At 39.2% G+C, this 26,790-nt stretch overlaps 1 protein-coding gene across 3 annotated transcripts in view; it reads right to left on the bottom strand.

The window, feature by feature from the left end:
• ITPR2 (inositol 1,4,5-trisphosphate receptor type 2) overlaps positions 1 to 26,790 on the bottom strand; it is a 586,442-nt gene that overhangs the window by 425,114 nt on the left and 134,538 nt on the right. For all 3 annotated transcript variants that reach the window (XM_086401652.1, XM_086401653.1, XM_086401654.1), the window contains 3 exons: positions 26,193 to 26,339; positions 20,852 to 20,947; positions 5,359 to 5,403 (listed from right to left, as the gene is read on the bottom strand). In XM_086401652.1, the coding sequence (XP_086257778.1) occupies positions 5,359 to 5,403; positions 20,852 to 20,947; positions 26,193 to 26,339 (288 nt within the window). The remainder of the gene's footprint in view (positions 1 to 5,358; positions 5,404 to 20,851; positions 20,948 to 26,192; positions 26,340 to 26,790) is intronic.

Genomic DNA, 26,790 nt, shown 5'->3' with positions numbered 1-26,790 from the left:
AGTTCCCCACAGTGTGAGTACAAAGAGTAATGAACCCCATTTATTCAAGAAGGCATATTTTCCTGGTGGTCTCTGATTAGAACCATTGTGAGCACAAACAAGCTTACAAGAACACACTGTGCTTTTTAAACATGGCTACTGATGGCGTGTTCCTAAGTCATCAGAAGGTAAGAGCCCAACAATCCTGGTACAGCTACTTGAAAATCGAGGCAAGAAAAGCCCATACCAGGGGATAAAATTGAATTACAAACAAAAGATCCAATTTATCTTAAAAAAAAAAAAAAAACTACTTCTCTATTTAAAGATATTTTGACACGAATTAAAGTTTTTACTGGATCAGTGACCTGATACTTCCGTTTATTTCTATTGTAAACATGATAATCATTTTGCAGAGAGGAGTCAAACAGGACTGACTCAGGTCCAGAAATTCCGATTTGATTCATCACCACCATAATCATTATCCTCACAAAACATAAATCTGCATACCAATATACAACAGTAATCACTTTATTCCAATGGTTTCCATCAAACAGCAGAATTTTGGGTGATGCAGTAATAATACCTGCTCATTCCAAAAGGGATGGCTAAATTCCTACCAAATTGTATTATAGACTTTGTCTATTTTATATCAAAATATATGACTAAATTGCTTTTAGGGCTTCCCAGGTGGCATTAGTGGTAAAGAATCTGCCTGCAATACAGGAGACATAAGAGACACTGGTTCGATCCCTGAGTGGGGAAGATTTCCTGAAGAAGGAAATGGCAACCCACTCCAGTATTCTTGCCCAGAGAATCCCATAGACAGAGGAGCCCCGCGGGTAGGCTACAGTCCATAGGGTCACAAAGAATAGGACACAACTGAAGTGACTTAACACGCATACAAATTGCTTTTAAAGAAATCCAGCCCTACTGAGAGTCACATATAGAAAAGGAGGTAATCAGATATATGAAGCAGTAGACACCATGGGGCAACAGCAAGTTGTACTCAGTTTAAAACAGTTCAGTACAATTCACTTCATTTGCTCAGTCATGTTGAGCTCTTTGCAAACCCATAGGATGCAGCATGCCAGGCTTCCCTGTCCATCACCAACTCCCGGAGCTTGCTCAAACCCATGTCCATCAAGCCAGTGATGTGATCCAACCATCTCATCCTCTGTCGTTCCCTTCTCCTTCTGCCTTCAATTTTTCCCAGCATCACAGTTGTTTCCAATGAGTCGGTTCTTCACATCAGGTGGCCAAAGGATTGGAGCTTCAGCTTTAGCATCAGTCCTTCCAATGAATATTTAGGACTGATTTACTTTAGGATGGACTGGTTGGATCTCCTTGCAGTCCAAGGGACTCTCAAGAGACATCTCCAACACCACAGTTCAAAAGCATCAATTCTTCGGCATTCAGCTTTCTTTATAGTCCAAATCTCACATCTATATATGACCACTGGAAAAACCTTATCCTTGACTAACTTTTGTTGGCAAAGTAATGTCTCTGCTTTTTAACATGCAGTCTAGGTTGGTCATAGCTTTCCTTCCAAGGAGCAAGTGTCTTGTAATTTCATGGCTGCAATCACCATCAGCAGTGATTATGGAGCCCCCAAAAATAAAGTCTCTCACTGTTTCGTTTCCCCATCTATTTGCCGTGAAGTAATGGGACCTGATGCCATGATCTTAGTTTTCCGAAAGTTGAGTTCTAAACCAACTTTTTCACTTTCCTCTTTCACTTTTATCAAGAGGCTCTTTAGTTCTTCTTCGCTTTCTGCCATAAGGGCAGTGTCATCTGCGTATCTGAGGTTATTGATATTTCTCCCGGCAATCTTGATTCCAGTTTGCACTTCATCCAACCCAGCATTTCACATGATGTACTCTGCATATAAGTTAAATAAGCAGGGTGACGATATACAGCCTTGACGTACTCCTTTCCCAATTTGGAACTAGTCCGTTGTTCCATGTCCAGTTCTAACTGGTGCTTCTTGGCCTGCATACAGGTTTCTCAAGAGGCAGGTCAGGTGGTCTGGTATTCCCATCTCTTTCAGAATTTTCCACAGTTTGTTGTGATCCACACAAAGGCTTTGGTGTAGTCAATAAAGCAGAAGTAGATATTTTTCTGGAACTCTCTTGCTTTTTCTGTGAATCAGTGGATGTTGGCAATTTGATCTCTGGTTCCTCTGCTTTTTCTAAATCCAGCTTGAACATCTGAAAGTTCACAGTTCACGTACTCTTGAAGCCTGGCTTGGAGAATTTTGAGCATTACATTCCTAGCGTGTGAGATGAGTGCAATTGTGCAGTAGTTTGAACATTCTTTAGCATTGCCCTCTTTGGGATTGGAATGAAAACTGACCTTTTCCAGTCCTGTGGCCACTGCTGAGTTTTCCAAATTTGCTGGCATATTGAGTGCAGCACTTTCCGAGCATCATCTTTTAGGATTCAAAATAGCTCAACTGGAATTCCATCGCCTCCACTAGATTTGTTCGTAGTGATGCTTCCTAAGGCCCACTTGACTTCGCATTCCAGGTTGTCTGGCTCTAGGTGAGTGACCACACCATCATGGTTATCTGGGTCATGAAGATCTTTTTTGTATAGTTCTTCTGTGTACTCTTTCCACCTCTTTTTAATATATTTTGCTTTTGTTAAGTCCATAGCATTTCTGTCCTTTATTGTGCCCATTTTTGCATGAAATGTTGAAATGTCACCTTGGTATCTCTGATTTTCTTGAAGAGATCTCTAGTCTTTCCCAGTCTACTATTTTCCTCTATTTCTCTGCATTAATCGCTGAGAAGGCTTTCTTATCTCTCCTTGCTATTCTTTGGAACTCTGCATTCAAAAGGGTATATCTTTCCTTTTCTCCTTTGTTTTTCGCTTCTCTTCTTTTATCAGCTATTTGTAAATCCTCTTCAGACAACCATTTTGCCTTTTTGCATGTCTTTTTCTTGGGGATGATCTTGATCCTCCTATACAATGCCACTTCCATCTACAGTTCTTCAGACACTCTATCAGATCTAATCCCTTGAATCTATTTTGTCACTTCCTACTGTATAATCATAAGGGGTTTGATTTAGGTCATACCTGAATGGTTGAGTGGTTTTCCCTACTTTCTGAAATTTAAGTCTGAATTTTACATAAGTTCCTGATCTGAGCCACAGTCAGCTCCTGGTCTTGTTTTTGCTGACTGTGTATAGCTTCTCCATCTTCGGCTGTAAAGAATATTATCAATCTGAATCTGGAATTGATTATCCAGTGATGTCCACATGTAGAATCTTCTCTTGTGTTGTTGGATGACCAGTGCATTCTCTTGGCAAAACTCTTTTAGCCTTTGTCCTGCTTCATTCTGTACTAAATGGACAAATTTGCCTGTTACTGCAGTTATCTCTTGACTTCCTACTTTTGCATTCCAGTCGGGTGTTAATTCTAGAAGATCTTGTAGGCCTTCATAGAACCATTCAACTTCTTCCACATTACCGGTTGGAGTATAGACTTGGATTACTGTGATATTGAATGGTTTGCCTTGGAAACAAACAGAGATCATTCTGTCACTTTTGAGATTGCACATAAGAACTGCATTTCGGACTCTTTTGTTGACTATGAAGGCTATTCCATTTATTCTAAGGGATTCTTACCCACAGTAGTAGATATAATGGTCATCTGAGTTAAATTCACCCATTCCAGTCCATTTTAGTTCGCTGATTCCTAAAATGTCAATGTTCACTCTTGCCATCTCCTATTTGACCACTTCCATTTTACCTTGATTCATGGACCCAACATTCCAGGTTCCTATGCAATATTGTTCTTTACAGCATCAGACTTTACTTCCATCACCAGTCACATCCACAACTGGGCGTTGTTTTTGCTTTGGCTCAGCCTCTTCATTCTTTCTGGAGTTATATCTCCACTCCTCTCCAGTAGCATATTGGACACCTACCAACCTGGGGAGTTCATCTTTCCGTGTCATATCTTTTTGTCTTTTCATTCTTTTCATGGGGTTCTCAAGGCAAGAATACTGAAGTAGTTTGCCATTCCCTTCTCCAGTAGACCACATTTTGTCAGAACTCTCCACCTTGACACATCTGTCTTGGGTGGCCCCACAGGGCATGGCTCATAGTTTCACTGAATTAGACAAGGCTGTTCTATGTGATCAGTTTGATGAGTTAAAACATTTAGTTATATCTTTTTTGTGCAACTAATTTCAGACAATCGAAATTATTCGCTAGAATGTTTACGATTAGGCATGAAAATGTTGAGAAGTTTTGTTCTCTTAAGTATGTTTTCAGATCATAAAAATTATTTAAACTTTCTATCTGGTCATATAAAATCAGTTTACTTATACATTTTGAACCACTTCTAGATGTTTACTAGCTTTTGTGTGTCATGGAAAACAGGAGTCAGGGTTGCCAGTTTTCTACTAAAAGAGGGGAAACTGAATCAGTTTAAAAAATAGTTCACAGTCTTTTCCTGTAGGAAACTGAGAAACAGGAGTTTGATTTTTTGGTCTTGTCCTTAGTTGTTTCTAAGGACAGCAGTTGCAGAAGTAACTTAAAAGTATAACAACAATAATATAAATGATAATTAGACATACCAAAAAAAAAAAGGAAATCTAGCCCATCATCTGGGCTTTATTTATATCACATCAAAGTGTCCTGAATTTCTGAATTGTTAATAAGTTTCAGGTATACAGCATCATAATTCAACATCCTATAGTACACAGTGATGACTACCAGAAGCCTAGTTACCATCTATCACCACACAGTTTCACTTGTACCCCAAACCCATTCCCTCTGGCACATCCCTTCCTCTCTAAAAGTTTATTGAATTAAATCATGTTGTCATCATTAAGTCATTTGCTTTACAAGTGGAGATGAGATGAGCAGGATGAATAATAATAAGTACTTTTAATGAAAAATGAGATCTTTTTGAGTAGCACAGGGTAGAATATTAGAAACAAAAATTATCTACTTTCTGAATAGTTCAATTTCTCTGCATAAATAAAACCCAAGTTATTTTGAATCAAAAATGATTTTTCCGTTGTCCTATTTTAATATTAGGTCACAATTCCACTCCTCTTTCCTAATTTCTATGCACTTCTGAAAACTAAACCTAGACCCAACATACCTCTGAGACCCAGCTGCCTTCAGCACTCTATCATAAATAGCCTCCAAATTGCTAGAAATCTCCTTAAATACCCACTACTGATCATCTTCTGATACTCTAAGCCACCTCATCATTTACTTTTATCTTTGATCCACAAACTCTACTCAGAGTCTCTCTCTCAGAGTCCCTAGTCTTCATATTGTCTACTAACTTTTCAATTTGTTCATATAAAATGTAAATAATATGCTTGTATTTTACGGAGAAAAAAAATAGTTCTACTCACCACATTTTTTCCTTCATTTTGGGCATCTCGATAATCAGGGTTAAGCTAAAAATCAAAAAAACAAAACTGGTTTTGAATTGCTATTAAAAGTACATTAACAAGAACAGTGATCTTTAATTCCAGTTCACTATATTCCCAGGGAAGCCTGGTGTGTTGCAGTCCATGCGGTCACACAGTCAGTTCAAACTGACCTGAACTGAACTGAACTGACCTAATACTCACAGGTGGCGAAGTGATCTGCCTGCCAATGCAGGAGACATGGGTTCGATCCCTGGGTTGGGAAGATCTCTTGGAGGAGGAAATGGCAGGCCACTACAGGATTCTTGCTTGGAAAATTCCATGGACAGAGGAGCCTGGTGGACAGGCTACAGTCCACGGGGTCACAAAGACTTGGACACAACTGAGCACACGCATGCACACACACCACGTATACTTAACTAAATTTCACATAAAAAGAGGATAAGAAAAAACGTATTATCAAATACCTTCAAATCCGAGTGGCAGGAAACTAAAGGTAAAATACCAAAGCTATGGCCTTTGTTTGTATCAAACAGTTGACATTTTTGAACAAGGAGAGCTGACAATCTCACCTCCTAGGAAGCATTCGAGAAACTTCATTTTGCCCACCACAAAACCTGCCATTGACCAATAATGCAGACACCAAGTTTTAAAAGTAGACCAAAGGCAAGTTTTAAGTGTGATTCAAGATCCTGTTGCACATGCTATACACACAAGAAAAGAAAGTCAAGCAAAAGAGGAACTATATACATACATATACACACACGCACACACACACATACATGTATCACCTATGTCAGCTAATGCATGAGGATTATTTAACAAAAAAGAACTCATGTCTCTGGGTTGGGCTGTGGAGTAGTTTGGGGGTCATTCCAATGAGAAGCATGAGATCCGGATATGCTGTGTGTTGGCCCACACATTTCCAGCTGGCTAGAATTCATAACTCCTGACTCCCAATGGACTTCAGTTCAGTTGCCCAGTCATGTCCAGCTCTTTGCAAACCCATGGACTGCAGCACGCCAGGCTTCCCCATCCATCACCAACTCCCGGAGCTTGCTCAAACTTATATCCATCGAGTCAGTGATACCATCCAACCATCTCATCCTCTTTTGTCCCCTTCTCCTCCTGCCTTCAATCTTTCCACCAGGCCACACAGTTTCAAAAAGACGTCCTTGTTGATCACTTGGTTTACAGGCTGTTTTCTCAAAATAACAAGCTGTCCAGTTGAATGTAATCCTATTAATATGAGTCAGTTTGTGTATACATTATGCAACACCAGGTAATTAAAGTCACCACTTAAGACATAAGGCTAGAGGTCTTTTTCAATATGATACTTGGTTAGTAGCTCTGACGAATGCCCCTGCCAATTAATTGCTAAATATTAATGAAGGTGCTGGAAAAAGATCAAAAAGCAAAATACTCTCAATAACATTTAAGACTTAGACTGAAAACAACCTAAACCTTAAATCTTCAGTGAATTGACAGTAATTATAAAGCTGGAGGAGAGGCAATACCTCCCCAGTTGTCATCTCACGGCAAATCTCAACCTCACTTCAGGCTAGTGGCCAAGTGAACACAGTTTAGAAGATACTGGCCGCGGTTCCATGATTTGCCTGCTGACCCACAGAACCTAAGTATTCACCAACCAAAGACCCATACAGAGGTGCTTCTCCATCCCTGAAAAGCTGCTATGGAATGGCAGAAAATTTTCCCCCCATCCTTCATCTCGGCTTCTCAGGTGGCACTAGTGGTAAAGAATCTGCCTGCCAACGCAGGAGACACAAGAGAATCAAGTTTGATCCCTCAGTCGGGAAGATCCCTTGGAAGATGAAATGGCACCCCACTCCAGTATTCTTGCCAGAAGAATCCCATGGACAGAGGAGTCTGGCAGGCTACATACAGTCCATGGCGTCACAAAGAGTCAGACACAACTGAGTATCTGAGAACATCCTTCCATCCACTCTCCAATACCTCTTTCTGTTTCTCATGATCAAAGAGATATAACAAAGCTCAGAAAGCAAATGGGCAGAAAGCAGAGGGGTCAGATGATGGCAGAGGGTTTTCTAAGGAGCTCTGCCTGAACAATCAGCGAGAAGAGAAAAAACTGTAGCTGCTGCAATCTGGAATGGCACTGAGTGATGATGGAGATAACGGAGAAATAGCAGAGGAGCCAGGAAGAGATACAACCGCAAGAGATCCCAGGGATGCAGAGTTGACACCTGCTGGAACTGGGAAGTAGGCAGGGACCCTGTAAGCTGTCCTGCAGCTAAAGATTCAGCAAGAGGATTGAGAAAAAGGAAGAGGAACAAAAAGACCATCCACTCAACCCTTCTGCTTCTGAGGATAATAAGGGAGGAAAGCATGAAAAAAACAATATGGGACAGATTACAAAGTATGTTAAAACATGGGGAATTTGTTCTCAGAGTCTTTCTGAGTATTGTCTATGGTATGCCTGCAAGCGTGCTCAGTCATGTCCGACTCTTTCCAACCCCATGGACTGCCCACCAGTCTCCTTCGTCCACGGGATTCTCCAGGCAAGAATACTGGGGTGGGTTGCCATTTCCTTCTCCAGGGGATTTTCCCCACCCAGGGATCGAACCTGCATCTCCCGCATTTCCTGCACTGGCAGGTGGATTCTTTACCCACTGAGCCACCTGGGAAGCCCAATATGATTCAAAATAAGTTTTCAGGAGATGGCTTGGCACATTCAAGAGAGTACAAGTAAACACTGCCTCTATATGAAGATAGCAAAATATGAACGGCTAAAAATGTAATATAAAATAATAAGATAAATAATAACATAATTAAAAAGTAAAGAATCACAATATAAAAAGAAGCTAAATTAAGGGGAATTTCAATAATAATGAAAACATACATAAATACAAAATTAAAGTCCATGTCAGCAGCAGAAATGAGCATAGTTGATGTTATAGGAAATGACTGATGCAAAGAACAAAAATTGAACAGCTATCTTTCTTTTTTTTTTTTACGTGTGGCCCTGGCAGGCGCGGGTCCCGGCTCCGCCGCTGCGGCTTCCGCTTCCCCGCCTTGCTCCGCCCCCTAGCCTTTCCTCTTCTTCCTCGAACAGCTATCTTTCAACACAGAGGAAACATGTAAATAAATGAAAATTAGGAAAAAGGAAATAGTCATAGAGGACCAGAGAATGGGGTATCAACTAATGGACCTTCAGAGTACTAAAAGGAAGAGAAAATAAGTGAAACATAGGCAATAATCAAAGATAGTGGAAAATAAAGCTTTCCTCAGATGAAGAAAGAACAGTGTATGCTGAGTTCAAATTCCAGGAGTTTCCTGCAGACCATATTCGAGGAAAATCAACTAAAAAGACACACTGATTTGAAGATGATGGGAAAGGTGGGGAGGAACAATGGTAGGGATATAAAACTGAGCTAGAAATTAGGCTTAGACAAAAATGTATATCATGTAACAGGAGACTGGATTAGCAAAACATGGCGTATTCAAGCAATGGCATACTAGTCAGCAATAAAACATAGAGCTGCTGATGTACATAACAAAAAAGGATCTCAAAAGTACATACCATGGACTATTACTCAATCGTAAAAAAAAAAAAAAAAATGAAATCCTGCCATCTGCAACGTCATGGATGGACCTTGAGGGCATTATGCTAGGTGCAATAAGTTGGACAGAGATTGGCAAATACTGCAGGCTGCAGTCAACGGGGTCGCAAAGAGTCGGACATGACTGAGGGACTAAGCACAGCACAAGCAAATGCTGTATGAGCTCACCTGTATGTGGCATCCAAGACAAAGAAATAAAAAAGCAGAAAATGAACTTAGAGAACAAAGTAATGTCTCTGCTTTTGAATATGCTATCTAGGTTGGTCATAACTTTCCTTTCAAGGAGTAAGCGTCTTTTAATTTCATGGCTGCAGTCACCATCTGCAGTGATTTTGGAGCCCAGAAAAATAAAGTCTGACACTGTTTCCACTGTTTCCCCATCTATTTTCCATGAAGTGATGGGACCAGATGCCACGATCTTCGTTTTCTGAATGTTGAGCTTTAAGCCAACGTTTTCACTCTCCACTTTCACTTTCATCAAGAGGCTTTTGAGTTCCTCTTCACTTTCTGCCATAAGGGTGGTGTCATCTGCATATCTGAGGTTATTGATATTTCTCCCAGCAATCTTGATTCCAGCTTGTGTTTCCTCCAGTCCAGCGTTTCTCATGATGTACTCTGCATATAAGTTAAATAGGGTGACAATATACAGCTTTGACATACTCCTTTTCCTATTTGGAACCAGTCTGTTGTTCCATGTCTAGTTCTAACTGTTGCTTCCTGACCTGCATACAAATTTCTCAAGAGGCAGATCAGGTGGTTTGGTATTCCCGTCTCTTTCAGAATTTTCCACAGTTTATTGTGATCCACACAGGCAAAGGCTTTGGCATAGTCAATAAAGCAGAAATAGATGTCTTCCTGGAACTCTCTTGCTTTTTCCATGATCCAGCAGATGTTGGCAATTTGATCTCTGGTTCCTCTTCCTTTTCTAAAACCAGCTTGAACATCAGGAAGTTCACGGTTCACATATTGCTGAAGCCTGGCTTGGAGAATTTTGAGCATTACTTTACTAGCATGTGAGATGAGTGCAATTGTGCAGTAGTTTGAGCATTCTTTGGCATTGCCTTTCTTTGGGATTGGAATGAAAACTGACCTTTTCCAGTCCTGTGGCCACTGCCGAGTTTTCCAAATTTGCTGGCATATTGAGTGCAGCATTTTCACAGCATCATCTTTCAGGATTTGGAATAGCTCAACTGGAATTCCATCGCCTCCACTAGCTTTGTTCGTAGTGATGCTTTCTAAGGCCCACTTGACTTCACATTCCAGGATGTCTGGCTCTAGGTCAGTGATCACACCATCATGATTATCTGGGTCACGAAGATCTTTTTTGTACAGTTCTTCTGTGTATTCTTGCCATCTCTTCTTAATATCTTCTGCTTCTGTTAGGTCCATACCATTTCTGTCCTTTATCGAGCCCATCTTTGCATGAAATATTCCTTTGGTATCTCTGATTTTCTTGAAGAGATCTCTAGTCTTTCCCATTCTGTTGTTTTCCTCTATTTCTTTGCATTGATCGCTGAAGAAGGCTTTCTTATCTCTTCTTGCTATTCTTTGGAACTCTGCATTCAGATGTTTATATCTTTCCTTTTCTCCTTTGCTTTTCGCTTCTCTTCTTTTCACAGCTATTTGTAAGGCTTCCCCAGACAGCCATTTTGCTTTTTTGCATTTCTTTTCCATGGGGATGGTCTTGATCCCTATCTCCTTTACAATGTCATGAACCTCATTCCATAGTTCATCAGGCACTCTATCTATCAGATCTAGGCCCTTAAATCTATTTCTCACTTCCACTGTATAATCATAAGGGATTTGATTTAGGTCATACCTGAATGGTCTAGTAGTTTTCCCTACTTTCTTCAATTTAAGTCTGAATTTGGCAATAAGGAGTTCAAGGTCTATACAACACACACCAAGTCATTATATTGTAGCTACAACTATGTCAACTATATTTCAATTTTAAAGTGGGAGAAGACACACATGGTATGACTCCATTCATATGAAATCTAAGAACAGACAAAAAGCTAAACTATGGTTAAACAAACCAGAAGGTGAGTGGGGGGGTATAAGGGAGAGGGGTTGCCAGTCCAAGAGCCACTGGACAGCAGTCCTCCAATTTTCAGAGCAGACAGACAATGGGGTGGGGGAGGGGTTATAAAATAGGAATCCAGTTACAAGTTGCCTCTTGGTGCCAGGCCAGTAACTGGGGAGATCTGAGGCTGAACTTTATTTTTCTATGGAGATGTGTACCTCAAGCTCCTTAAATTCCCCTGAATTATGATTAAATGAGTCAGTTCCAGAACAGTACTATTCTTGCTTTTGGAATGCAGCAGTGAAAGGTAGAAAGTGAAAAGACAGTGTATTGATTAATCAAACTCAAAAAGACACACTTTTACCCAGTAGTAATGAAAGTTCCAACAAAGGGCACGGAAGGTGTTCATTCAGCTTTCTTACTCAAGTAGCAGTGTTTTAGGGAATTTCGTGGAGGTTCAATGGTAGGAATTGGCTGTTTTCACTACTTGGAACCGGGTTCAATCCCTGGTCAGGGAACTAAGATCCTGCATGCTGTGTGGTGTAGCCAAATTAAAAATAAAATAAAATGCCTTTAACAAAGAGAGGATCATTGTTTTATTTTTTTTCAGTTTGAAGAATTCAGAATTTTCTTTTAAATTAATATATATATATATATACTAAAATATAGTTAAACTATATTCAAAAGGTATGCAGCAAGTTTAACCAGGATATATCATATGGTCAAAGTTTTCATCCAATAAGCATTTGGAGTAGCTGGTTACAGAAACTGTAAAGTAAATCATATTCATGCTAGAAGCCATGACATATCCATCACAAAAATGTGTATTAAAATAGGAATTAACATACCAAAGTCAAACACAGATTCACATACGCCCTTTAAGACACAGGTCACATTCTACCTTAAAGTCAATGTTACTTTCTAAAATTGTCTTCACACATTTCACCCTTTTAGCATCACCCAGTCAAGTCCCTGACAGATGGGTGGGGAACTGGATTCCAGACTCTGGTCTGGAAGGAAATACCATGGGTCTTAGGAGAGGTCACCTAACCCTGAAAGAACTGAGGATCCTATCTGTAAAAGAAAGAAGTCTATGACTAAAGCCTAATCATACTTATTCCACATCATTAAATTTTACATACTAATGTCTTTGGTAGCAGTACTAAAGATGGTGCTCATCAGTTAGATTTCGTCCCATCTTGTGTCTCACAGACTGCAATGTGGCCTTTTTTATAAAGAATTATTGCTTCAGTAAATTCATTAAAGTAATATAATAATAATAATAGTAAAGAGGAGGAGAAGAAGAGAAAGAAAAAAGGAGAAGGAAAGAGTACCCAGGTAAATCTATGGCTACATAAATTCACCAACATTAACCAAAGATCAAATAAATATATGCTTTACTATATGTTTTAATTATTCTGCTGATCTCCTTCTCTAACTATAACCATAACAGTAATTCAGCAATTAGACTAAGGATGAATCAAAAAATATATTTCTAAAGAAGGGGAAAAAAGACACAGTGATATGAAGCTTCCTGAATCTTTTAGGACTTTAAAGGAAGTATTTCCTTAAGTTAAAAGATGAATTATAAATCTGGCATTAGAGAGAGAGATCTAATATGTTATTCAATCATTTACTCAATAAATATTAATAGAGCATCTATAATAAACAAAGAATGGTGGCATTAGGTATTTTCACAAAGACAAAGAGAATATGGTCCCTGACCACAGGACCTTACAATCTAGGAGGGAAAATAAGACATAAATACAGTTAGTAGTAATACAAAATAGAATGTGACAAGAGATGCAAGACAGGAATGAATAATTTATAAATAATAATAGGTCAGAAGAAGGCGGGATCTGTGGTGGGCAAATTTATTCAGGAATTATTCATGAAGGGACTTCGCTGGTGGTACAGTAGATAAGAACTTGCCTGCCAATGCAGAACACAAGGGTTCGAACCCTGGTCCAGGAAGATTTCACATGCAACAGAGCAAATAAGCCTGTGCTCCACAACTCCCAAAGCCCACGCACCTAGAGCCTCTGCTCTGCAACAAGAGAAGTCACCGGAATGAGAAGATCACACACTGCAAGGATGGGTAGCCCCAGCTTACCACAACTAGAGAAAGCCCAAGTGCACCACAGAGACCCAGCACAGCCAAAAAATAAGCAAACAATTAAAAAAAAAAAAAGAATTATTCTTGGATAAGATAGCACATGAGTGAAGCCTTGAAGGATAGGTAGAATTACAACTGGGAGAGAAGGAAATATTTTCTATATAAAATAGGTTCTCAGAAAGGAAATGCTGTATGGCACAGCGACCTCTACTCAATACTCTTGTAATAACCTATGGGCAAAGAATCTGAAAAAGAACAGATATATGTACATTTATAACTGAATCCCTTTGCTTTACACTTGAAACTAACACAACATTGCAAATCAACTATACTCCAATATAAAATTAAAAGTTAAAAAATAAAATTTTAAATTAAAACTGAAAAAAAAAAAAAGACAGACAGAAGGCTGGAATGAAGAAGACAGGCAGTACAAGGGGAACTACTGCCAAATATCTGAGAAAATGAGCCTTGATCAGAGAAGGCCCATAAATGTCATTTATAGAATTCTTCTTATATGCTTTTCAAGGTTAATTCTCCCCATACAATTATCCTATTAGAAGCAACCCTTAACCCCATTTTCCAGGTGAGACACCCGGGGCACACTAAGTGAAGTACTCCATACAAAATCAAACCACTGAAGAGCAGCAGGTTATTCACAAGCACCGGTCTGACGGTTCCAAAGCTCCATCTTTTAGTTCTGACAGCCAATGACTTCCCTCTCACCCCCATAATGAGGACTGGTATGATCCAAGGTGAGAAGGAAGGCCTAACCAATGGGGCTTTTTTTGCCACATGCTAAAGGGTTTGCATCTTCAGGAAGATTTTGCATATATCACTGGGAAAATGTTTGCAGAAATAGTGCACTAAAAACCCTCCCTTGGCCATCGTTAGCAGGAGACAGAGACAGATGATAAAAGGGACAATGTAACCAAGTGCAGGGTTGGAATAATTGGTGGTAGAGTCCCAGCATCAATAAAGATGCTGAAATAGAAAGGAGAAAGTAGATGGGAAAGATTCTACAGAGATAGAGTCAAGAGAATCGAAGGTTGAGGGAGAAAACTGAGGGAGAAAAAGTGTTTATCATGACTCCCAAGTTTTTCACCCAGAGCTAAGAAAACTTAGTCTCTCTGGGGAAACAATTTCATCTTAGATATGATTATTGGAGAAGGCAACAGCAACCCACTCCAGCACTCTTGCCTGGAAAATTGAATGGACAGAGGAGCCTGGTAGGCTGCAGTCCATGGGGTCACTAGGAGTCGGACATGACTGAGCGACTTTACTTTCACTTTTCACTTTCATGCATTGGAGAAGGAAATGGCAACCTACTCCAGTGTTCTTGTCTGGAGAATCCCAGGGACGGGGGAGCCTCGTGGGCTGCTGTCTATGGGGTCACACAGAGTTGGACACGACTGAAGCAACTTAGCAGCAGCAGGAGCATGATTATCGAGTTTCAATGGCAGTGAAATATCTAAGATCAAAGTCATGGCCCACTGCAGCCAGGAGAATAAGTAACAGAAAGAGAAGAGAAAGAGCAAATAGGCACTAAACTTTTTTTTTTTAATTTTTAAAAATTATGTCTTTATTTATTTGGCTGTATTGGGTCTTAGTATGAGCTCTCTTAGGTGTGGTATGTGGAGTCTAGTTCCCTGACCAGGGATAGAACTCAGGCCCCCTGAATTGGAAGTGCAGAGTTTTAGTCACTGGATCACCAGGGAAGTCCTGAAATTAAGCTTTGAAGGGAATATTCATTTAAGTGGCCAAAGAGGACTAGAATGAAGTCAGGCAGAGCATACGACAAGTTAGAATAGAAAAGTGGCAGAGAGACAGATTAATATCATAAGCACCGAGACAGTGAAAGTCATGGCTGTACCACTTATCAAATTAAAGACAGCTGCAACTGTCTCTCTAAAGAACAGCAAGCAGCAGATGGTAAGCTGTAAGTCCAAAATTTATGTTCATTTTCGTAAAAAAAAAATATTACTTTTTTATAATGAAATGTCTTTTGATCAATTTTTATTATATATAACACTGAAATCATAAAATCAACACACGTATAATTTTAAATAATTATATGTTCCTCTTTCCAATGACAAGGCATTTCAGAGCCAAGCTATTATTGTTAGGGCCAGAAAAGAATGGAAAAATAACATTTACAGGATGCTGACATGTACCAGGCATCATTTATATTTTGATATATATTTATTGTATATAAAGAATCTGGTATGTATGTTCCTCTATTGCATATAAATTTTGCATACATATATATACATATACATACACACACATATATATAAAGACCCTTTTCATATACTATGGCTGATATATTTGAAAGAGAATGTATATTTGAAAGAGAATACAAACATTGAGGTATTTAAAACTACAGCCCTAATATACATAAGATTCTATGCTAATGTACAAGTTCTTGAGTACTAAGTTTTTAATTAACTAAAATCCAAAGACTACGCTAGAGTTAGGAAATAAGTGTTTACTGCCATCTGGTGGAAGTCTGGCCTATCTACAGATAAATAAGCTAGTTGTCTTAAAACAGGTAATTACAAAATCTTTAACAAAATTATTTTTCACTGTTGCTCTTGGGAAATGATCATCAAAAGTGAGTCCTTTAATAACATCCAAAGAAAGAAAATGCAGCAGATTAGAAACTGAGATATTTGAGTTATAATTCTTCTCACAGCTATGGAAGAACTATTTATTAAGGCTTTCATATTGTCCCTATTCAAATTATGATAAAATTACTTTCTGAACCACAGACAGGATTGTGAACACTCCTGCGCCAATAAGGTGATACAAGAAAAAGATCTATGGCAAAATGGCAAGGAGTGTGCTGACAACCGTGCTGTGCATTAAAAGCAAGGTTCAAAAGGGATGGGATATATGTATACAGATGGCTGATTCATGTTGAGGTTTGACTGAAAACAACAAAATTCTGTAAAAATTATTCTTCAATTAAAAGATAAATAAATTTCTAAAAAGGAAAAAAAATATATGAGCGTTTACTTCCGTTCATGTCACCTTATTTCTTGCCTGGCCCACAGAAACTGACATTATAGAAGAAAGCCTAACAATACAGTCACAAATGCCCTGTTACGCAATTCACAACTAAATATTTTGTTCCACATTTTGTCATGAGTTAGTAGCACTGTATATTATTCAAAAATAAACCCTTAATTTGCTAAGACAACACTGTTGGAGATATTCAAACTGAGTAAGGGTTCATTTCTAAACCTTAGTTCACTTTAGTAATTTACAGAATAAAGTCTAAACAGTGTTATATCATATCACCATCCTAATTCCTAGATGTTTTCTACAATTCACACACACACACACACAAAACATGGTGCTATTCTTGAATAGCTTGTAATTTACCTGTTTTGTCTCCACAGTTAAGACTACAGAATATTCAGCACATGAAATAGTCTAATTTTCTTTAGTTTCCCCTTCCTTTCTAAACAAATAAGCTTATTACATTTATCTGAATAACTTAGCCACCCAGAAAGCACTGGTTAAATAGAATATCAGATTACAAAAGTATAAGTAAAAATTTTAGGTGTTTTTTCTCATATGTGCTTAGATTTAAGGTGGCAGCCCTTTAAACTTACTGAGAGATTTGTCATGGTCATCTTTAAATAATTTAAACCTGACACATAACCTGTTATCTCAGATATTTATGTATGCTGGAAACAACTGACAAATAGACGTCCCAGTGATGAGTTAATATAATTCCCCTCCAGATCGCACACTCTTGAAGGACAAGGACAAAATGTTAGTCATCTTTGTTTTCTTCGCAATAACAGAACAGTGCTTTCACCTAGGAGGCAGTCACTAAAATGATTATGTGATTTCAGCATAACACACATCAGCTTCTCAACACTGGCACTGGTGGCATTGGGCCCAGATCATTCTTTGCTGTGGGATCTGTCCTGCACTTTATAGGATGTTTAGCTGCATCCCTAGCCTCTACCCACTAGATGCCAGTAGCTCCCTCTCCCCAGCTGTGACAATAAAAATGTCTCCAGACTTTGTCAAACACCCCCTGGGAAGAAGGCCATCCTCCATTGAGACTCGCTGATAGGGATGAAGCAATGCAAGTGTAGCATTCAGCCTGAATACTGTCATTAACCTTGTTTCTTAACTTTGGACAAAATAAATCACTTCTCTGACTCTGGGTTTCCTGTTTTGCCAAGCGAAATGACTGGATTTAAAACTTCATTCTCTCTATGATTTATTCATTAGACTATTCAATACTTACTGAATATAAATTATCAGAGACTGTTCTAGATACAAGGTAGCCAGTGGTGATTCCTGAAACATTTTCCCCCTTAAGTTATCTGACTGACAAAGAAATGTCAGTTATGAATAATAAAAGTATTAAAGATAAATTTTAAAATAATAATAAACACAACTACACATTTCCTTTCCCCTTTCTCCCAATGGAAGCAAAGGGACTTAATACTTACTAAATACCCTTTATGTACAAGGTGTTGAAAATTCACAAGATATTCTTTAATTCCAAAAAATCCCATATAATATATATTATCCCCTTTTTCACACACAAGGGAACTGAGGTTCAGAGAGGTCAAATATTTGCTTAAAGGCAGAGAGATTGTGAGCAGTCTACCTGGGACTTTTCTCCTCGCTACTCCAGGCTCTCTTTGCTGCACTGGCCAATATAAATACCATGAACTCAAAGGCAATTTAATTATATCATCCAATTGATCAGGGGTGCCTAAGCATACTAAATTAATATTTCAAACTATAAATAGGTGTGTTGAAAGTGGAAAAGTTTGAGGAAAAGAGTAACATGCCTCCAAATCCTGCCCTCTGATGGATCATTCCCTAGAACAGCTCATCCATCTTACTGTTTAAAAACACATTATAAAAGTCTAATAGAACTCTTCCCTTCTTTTTATGACTTTGTTTCTCCCCCTTCACAACCAAATCTCAGTCTACGCCTCCTTCTGATTGCTGGCTTCCTCGTCTCTTCCTCTGCCCCCTGCATTCTGGTCTTACTAAAAATGCTCTCAGCAAAGTCACAGATGACCATATTCTTGCCAAATGCTGTGAAGACATTTTGTTCCTGACCTTTTCTGTAGCACTCCCTACTTGTTGAAACCCTATCTTCTCTTGCTTGGCATCTGTGACTCAGCCCATTTGATTTTCCTGTTGCTTGTGTGACTTCCCAGGCTGCCAGTCTTTCTAATTTTACTTAATTTTAAAAACATAGAGTTTAAATAGCCGACATGCGGCTGGTGACTACCATATTCGACAATGCCACTCTGGAGCGGTCTGTTTTGAACACAGATTATTTAGAACACTGCTCTTTAAGCAAAAGATTAAACACATTCTGCATAGCTTAATATATATGGCCTGAAAATAGCAGCTACCCTACATTTCTAGCCCCATCACTCCCCTCCCACCTTCTAGCATCACTTCTTAACTCACATACATCTTATGTGTGATACACACACGAATTACCCACATGAAACTAGTTTGTAAAATAAACACATCTCCTCTGCCTGAACACGCTTCTCTCTCTGCCCCATCTGCCTTACTCATCCACCAGGCAGCTGCCCTTCCTCGTGTCCCCCACCATCCTCTACCAAGGTGTGTTGTACTTGAGTGTTTCCCCATTTCTAAGACAACTTTAATCCTAATTTCTAATCGTCGATAGGACACCCAGTAGACTTTTCTAATTCTTATTTTAGACAAGATTCTTTTACCTTACTGCTTAACTTTTCCAAAGCTTTACTTTCCCAAAAAAAGTTACTTCAAAACATTTATGGTATAAGCAGTCCATAAATTGTGAAGCTCTATTTCATTTAAGTGAGCCAATTCATTAAAATTGTGTCAGATATTTATAAAATTAAGAATGTTTTCTACTCACCATATAATACAATTAATCATGCCAGCACTCCTTCCTGGAAGCTTACCATGGTTACACATTACACCAAGCACTTTATATCATTTCATTCTCTTGATAAACTTATATAAATATTGTGATTATCCCCATTTTCTAGCAGAGGAAACGGGAGTTTAGAGAGATTAATTTGCCCAAATATGGTCTCAAATGTGTCTCAGATACAAATTCTGTAATTTTCTTTTTTTCCATTCTCCAAGCTTAGGGAAGCCTGAATAGCTTCTTCATATTCATTCATTCATTCAAAATGTATTCACCAAATGCTTTCAAAGTACCAGGCACTTTCCCAGGTACCGGGCATGCAGTGGTGATGTTAGCAAAAAAAAAAAAAAAATTCCTGCCTTCAGAGAGTATTCATTTTGACAGAGAAAGCCAAAAGACATATAAAAGGTGAGAACGTGGGAAATACTATAAGGAAAACCATCACAGATTAACATGACGGAGAGGGTAATGGGTTTGAGTTCTACTTTAGACTGGGGTCAGCATATTTATAGAAACTTCCTGTTTGCACCACCTTTTCCTCATCAGCTTTCCAGCCCCACCTACTTACCCTCTGAAACATCCAAAAGCAAAAGTTAGATAATTAATACTAGACATTCCAAGACAAAATTCTGGTTTAGAATTCCAGAAGAAACTCTTAAGTTGAAAAACAGAGTTAAGAGTAAAATGAATGGATATTTCATATATCTGAAAACAAAGATTTTCTACATAATACCATATGTAAAATATACAACAAAGATTTACTGTATAGTACAGGGAACTATGGGTTTCCCTCGTGGCTCAGCTGGTAAAGAATCCGCCTGCAATGAGGGAGACCTGGGGCCTGGAAAAGGAAAAGCTTACCCACTCCTGTATTCTGGCCTAGAGAATTCCATGGACTAGTACAGTCCAGGGGTCACAAACAGTAGGACAACTAAGTGACTTTCACTTTCACAAGAAACTATATTCAATATCTTACAATAACCTATAATGGAAAAGAATTTTAAAAAGAATATAAATACATATATATAGATACACAACATGTATATTATGTATGTATAACTGAATCACTTTGCTGTAAATGTGAAACTAACACAATATTGTAAATCAACCATGCTTCAATTTTAAAAAGATTTAAGAAAAAATAAGTTAAAAATTAAAACAAATATTTTCAAATATTTTCGATATAACCAGATAACTAAACTTTAATTAGATCATTCCTACAACTTCAGTGCTGTTATTTCTACCACTTTTCACTCTGACTGTCAACATGCATTTAGTGGAGAAAGAAAAGACCTTTCTACGTTTTTACCTGTCAATTTTTATTGACAGTTTTAGGACAGTGCGATATCTCAGAGGGGGGTGGAAAAATCCTTTTCTTTCCAATGGTTTGAACAATGAAAGCCACACACCAGTGAAAGAATAGCCACAGAAGATCAATCTGAAACTATCTAGACTACACCACACCAACTACGAGCTCATCAGGGTGCCAAATCAGACATTCTGAAAGAGTGAAGTCAAACAGGAAGTCTCAGGATGAATCCCACACAGATGCAAATCAGATACCCTCTTCCAAATACCCTTCCAGCAAACCAACCACAAGGTTCTGTTGTGGTGGCTGCTGCTGTTTGTATTTTCAAAACAAAGATTATTTTAAGATTTCAATTAATATTTACATTTTGAGAATAGCGGACATGCCAATGCAGTACTTGATTAGCAATAATCGAATGTGCACAATAACGGTTCCTACAAATACCTCTTCTCTATTGCCTGTTTCAGTATTTCCGAATCAGATTTTACAACACTATATCCATTAATCTTACCTCCGCAGCTAAATAGTTCCCAGTTGCAAGATGTTTAAATCTGAACAAGCTGTTCCACTGTCCTGCACCCCCACGGCATGGATCATGATGAACTACCTACAGACAAAAAGAGAAACAAAAATAATGGCTAAAAGACATGCATGTTCCTGGCAAGCAAATCTCAACAGGTTACACGGGGTACCCGCATGTTCACATTAAACTTGTCAAACCTAATATACCTTTTTAGGAGTCCAATGTAGCAAAAAACAAGATTCCCCATAAATAAGTAAGAGAACAGTTACCTCACTGGGCTTGCATGATTCTCATGTCTCATATCTGCAAATACACCCTTACTCCAAAGGACATGTTTCCAGGCCCAAACTGGAAATACTGTGGGGCTTCCCCACATTTGTTATTCATTCATTCAACAGATTATGTTAAGAGTCTACCAGGTGCCTGGTATTCTTCTAGGCAATAGGGGCCAGAGCAATGAATAAGACTAGGCTTTCAGTGAATAAGATTTGGCAATACCAGGAGGAAATAAATAGAGTGCATGATTGAACACCTAGAGAAGGCTTGTGCTTGTGCTCAGTTGCTCACTCACGTCCTACTCTGCGACCACATGGACTGTAGCCTGCCAGGCTTCCCTGTCCATGGAATTCTCTAGACAAGTATACTGGAGTGGGTAGCCACTGCCTTCTCCAGGGTTATCTTCCCTACCCAGGGGTCAGACCCACGACTCCTGCATTGGCAGGTGGATTCTTTACCACTGAGTCATCAGGGGAGCTCCCTACAGAAGACTACTTTGGATCAATACGGCAGTCAGCATGGGCACTCTGATGGATAAGAATGAGATGGTGATGCAGAGAGACTGGAAGAGATCATTCCAGGGAGAGAGACCACAAAGCCAAGGCCTGGAAGTCTGGACTAATTTAATTCCTGGCTCTTTCCATGTGTTGCTTGTTTACTAACACCATGTCCCTTGATACCTGCCCTAGATGCTGAGCCATTAGGTGCCCTGAAAATGAAAATGGTAGAAGGTCTGAAACTGTCACTTATGACAAGTGGCTCAGTGCTGAAGCAAAGTTCAAGTTCTCCAGTTTCAGAGACAACTGGTTTTGGGTCCCACCAATGACCCACTCCAGTATTCTTGCCTGGATAATCCCATGACAGAGAAGCCCGATGGGCTACAGTCCACGGGGTCACAGTGAGTCAGCTACAACTGAGCATACACATTCTTGACGTTAATGACTATGGTCTGATCACAGCAAGGAATGTAACATCTCAGAAGCCTGTTTCTTCATATACTAAGTAGGTTTAATTCATAGGATTGTTGTGAAGAGTAAATATCACAAGGCATATTAGAGTGTTCAGATAACTTTCCACTGTTCTTCAGCAGATCGCCTTCTTCTTTTTGATATCCTCTGCCTCCTGCCCCAGCCTCAATTCTGTGTGCTAATGTACGAAGTGAAAGTGAAAGTGTTAGTCATTTGGTGATGTCGGACTCTTTGTGATCCTATGGATTACTGCCCTCCAGGTTCTTCTGTCCATGGAATTCTCCAGGAAAGAATACTGGAGTGGGTTGCCATTCCCTTCTCCAGGGAATCTTGCCCATGAGGGATCAAACCTAGACCTCCTATACTGCAGGCAGATTCTTTACCATCTGAGTCACCAGGCAAACAAATGTATAGAACTTCCCAATGCCTTTTGCTAGACTCCAGCCCCTATTTCTTCCCATACTCCAAAAGCTCAGATGAGATACCTATGAAAATACTTCAAAGTGGATAAAGTCTTACAAAAATACTCCCCCTATGGCCAAACACCTGCTTATCCTTCAAAGTTCAGTTCTCAAATCAACCTTCTTCCACCAATCCTTTGCTAATCCCACCCCCTACCATGATCTTGTCAATATATGAACTCTTACTCCTTTGGGAGAGACACAGATATCTCTGAGAATCCGATAAAATCCATGAGTTGTCTCACATACATACATACTCTCACACAACTTTTGTATACAACTGCTGGAGGTTAATAAATAACTTGACACTCATCAGGGATCACAGACTCAGAACTCCTGCCCTATACATTAGCGGGTCTAGCAATAGCAATACATACAGCTCCCTAAAGGACAATTTGGAGTCAGGGAAGGGAGGACGTTTTCATGTATCACAGTGATTTTTGAGGGATACTATTGGAATGAATGAACAGCGGCCAAGATATTAACTATCCTGCAATTCACAGAAGAGTTCAAGCATAGGCTAGATACCGTGTGTGACACTCAGGACCATCCCCGTCCTTCTAAGTGCCCTGCTGTTATCACCAGGACAGGAAGCAAAGGAGAGTGAAAGAGAGAATCCGCTAAGGGCTCTAATAAAGGTGGCAGCGGCTGCCTTGCAGGGCCTCCCACAGGAGGCGTGAGGGAGCACCACTGGAGCACAGGAAGAGGCAGCCCGGGCTTCCAGCCCTACCAGATCTTTACATAAAACCATATTCTTCACACTTTTTCCCATCTAGTCCTTCCAACAACATTGAAACCAATTTCCGATTTTAAATATCTGTCTGCTTGAAACACCTGATGCTCAGGCTTCCTGAACTGAAGCCTGGTGATGTAGTACACCATACAGAAACGTCCCCTGGCATCACTTTCAAATCTCCAACAGAAATAAAACCTACCACAGATATAAACTGCTAGTGCTGTAACATGGAATCATACGGAAAAGCTTTTACATCAAGTTACATGAAAAGGCCAATCATTTTAGAGAAATTCACTGTGGATAAGGAAGCTTACGTGAAACCAAGACATTATGTCAAAATTACTGAATAATGTATTCACTCTCTCCATTCTGACTGCTCAATGGATCATAACATTTCCAACTACGCATTTTGTTGGGAAGGATTTTGGTGCAGTGGCAAAATTATATCAAGAGCTATAAAACTAACAGCAAATATATAAGAGGGAAGATACAAAACTTCTTTTAACAGAGTTGGAACCAAACTCACTGTGTAAGGAATTTGCTATATAACTTTTCCATCACTGTATTTTGCTAACAAAATTTTAAAATAGCATTTAACAGTACTGCTGAAAGAAAGTGAAAGGTGAAAGTGTTTATTAGCCACTGAGTCATGTCTGACTCTATGCGATCCCATGGACTATAGCCCACTAGGCTGCCCTCTCCATGGAATTCTCCAGGCAAGAATACTAGAGTGGGTAGCCATTCCCTTCTCCAGGGGATCTTCCCAATCCAAGGATCAAACCTGGGTCTCCTGCATTGCAGGCAAGATCCATTACCAACTGAGCCATCAGGGAAGCCCTATCCCCTATATTTTGAAAATTTTTGGAGCACAATGATAAGAAATCTATGGTATGAAAAAATGTTTATTTTAACTATGTATTTATTTCCCAGTTGCCTGTTATCTTTCTCTTATCCTAATAAGAGAATTTGTGAGATTGGCTACTGGGAAGAGGATTATGTAGTTTTGGCGGTAGTTGTTTCCCTCCAACTTAATTCCCTGTCACCTACTAAAGACCAGTGTATCCAAATCATTGAAGGATATGGTCCCTTCTGAATGCAAGAGACTGAAAATATGCCTCAACATGCTTTTGTGCTATTTCATCTCTATTCTAAACCATGTCATAACTTAGAGAATTGTCTTTATGTAACATTTATAATTAAGGCTCAGCTCATTTACATAAATATTATACTTCCTCATTTTCTCTGTTTCAATAGCTTATAATTTGCCTCATTATCCTTATTTCAATTATGGTGATTTCTTTTTAAAATCATGTACAAATAAGTCTGTTCTGTTATTACTTCTCCTAATACTAGATATTACCCAAGGGCCCACATTTAGCTCTGCTATTTCATTTTCCTGTACTTGTATAGAATGTATTCTTACCCTCTTCTATCATCACTTCTCCCAAATCTAAATGAATCCATCAGAGTGAAAGTGAAATGAAAGTCAAAGTCATTCAATCGTGTCCAACTCTTTGCGACCCCAAGGACTTTACAGTCCATGGAATTCTCCAGGCCAGAATACTGAAGTGGGTAGCCTTTCCCGTCTCCAGGGATCTTCCCAACCCAGGGATCGAACTGGGGTCTCCTGCATTGCAGGTGGATTCTTTATCAACTGAGCTATTAGGGAAGCCCCAAGATGGGTATAAATGTTATAGTTTCTAGAGTATGTATTTATATGTTGAAATGAATATTATTTTATTATAAATTATTTTCCTTTTGTATCTTCTTTATATTAGAATTTGGGCATTTTATTGATTTTTTTCATCATGAGAATATATAATAATAATATTAACCATGAATTTCATTTTTGTACATAAAGGAAGTATAACAAAATATATTGCTGTAAAAGAGGGGGTGATGGGTTTGAAATGATTGAGAACCACTGCTATAGTGGCTGGAGATGATACATTAAATCCAGATGGAACTTATCGGGTTGTGTGTAGTCACTCAGGTATATCTTTCTTGCCTGGAGAATCTCCACGGATAGAGGAGCCTGGCGGGCTACAGTCCATGGGGCTGCAGAGTCAGACACAACCGAGTGACTAAGCACAGCACAGGTATATCTTATCTCTTCCAGTATATAGAAAGTTCCTTTAAAGAAAAACCCATACCTTACATTTTCTTAATTACTCTATCACATTGGCACACTTAAGAAAATATGTCTTAAAGGTGAATGGATTCTTAACTATGGTTCTCCTGACTCCAATAGGAAGAGCATCCCCAGAAGACACAAATGCTCTTTTCAGTGACTGTATTTCTGATGCTCACTTACGGTGAGTCCTCCTGCTCCATCTCAACACCATTGGCATTCAAGGCACGAGGCCTGACATTGGCCTGAAGTCAACACTTTACAATGGAGTTTTTAAAAGCAAAATTATATATATGCCCTTATTAAATTCAAGAGAAAGAGAAAGATGCCTCTAAGAAGATAAATAAAGGAAATAGCAACATTTCAGAGTGGTCACAGCAGTCAAGAGGTACAAGAGGCTTCACAAAAATTATTGTTTTACAGATCTATCACAAGTGATGCTTGGGCTTTCCAGGTACCGCTAATGGTAAAGAATCTGCCTACCAGTGTAGAAGACATAAGAGAAGCAGGTTCAGTCCCTGGGTCGGGAAGATGCCCTGGAGGAGGGCACGGCAACCCACTTCAGTATTCCTGCCTGCAGAATCCCATGGACAGAGGAGCCTGGTGGGCTAGAGCGATGAGGTCGAAAAGAGTCGGACACAACGGAAGCAACCGAGTGTGCACGCACACACAAGTGATGCTTGCAACGATAAACCATACAAGTGACCTTGTCTTTTAGATATAAGCATTTATTAAAAGCCAAAAATTATTTACGCACCTCTATTTCCCAGAGTGCTTTAGAGCTGGTTGCAGAAGTGGCTGATTGACGCAAGGTTGTACGAAGGAAAATGTGCTGCTTTTTCTCATATTCATCACAAGTCAGAAACTTCTCTTGTTCCGCATGGAACAAGCGAACAACATCACCCTAGAAAAAGAGGCCAAAAAAACCTGCTATCTCCTTTGCTGTATGTCTCAGGGAACTCAAACCAGGGCTCTGTGACCACCTAGAGGAGTGGGAAAGGGTAGGAGATGGGAGGGAGGTATGTATGGGGACCTATGTATCCCTATGGCTAATTCATGCTAATGCATGGCAGAAATGAAACCATTATTATAAAGCAAGTATCCTTCAATTAAAAATAAATAAATTAAAAACTATTTTCAACAAAAGTTTGAACAAAGAAATGTAAGAAGTAGGTGACTCTGCAGGTTTTTGACACTCTGGGCCCTTCTGCTAACACTTGGCTTTTAAAGATTATGTATACATTTCCAAATATAGGAGGGAAAACTCAACATGAGTTTTAAGGTTTACAGTCACATTCTAAACTTCAAACACAAAGACAACCTTCAATTCTTCCAGCAAATGTTCTACGTAACAT

Source organism: Bos grunniens, chromosome 5 (assembly GCF_055505025.1).
Source record: "Bos grunniens cultivar Pamir isolate PY7600 chromosome 5, Bosgru_T2T1.0, whole genome shotgun sequence".
In the NCBI taxonomy this organism is placed as follows: domain Eukaryota; kingdom Metazoa; phylum Chordata; class Mammalia; order Artiodactyla; family Bovidae; genus Bos; species Bos grunniens.
This window is presented reverse-complemented; position numbering and strand designations above follow the sequence as displayed.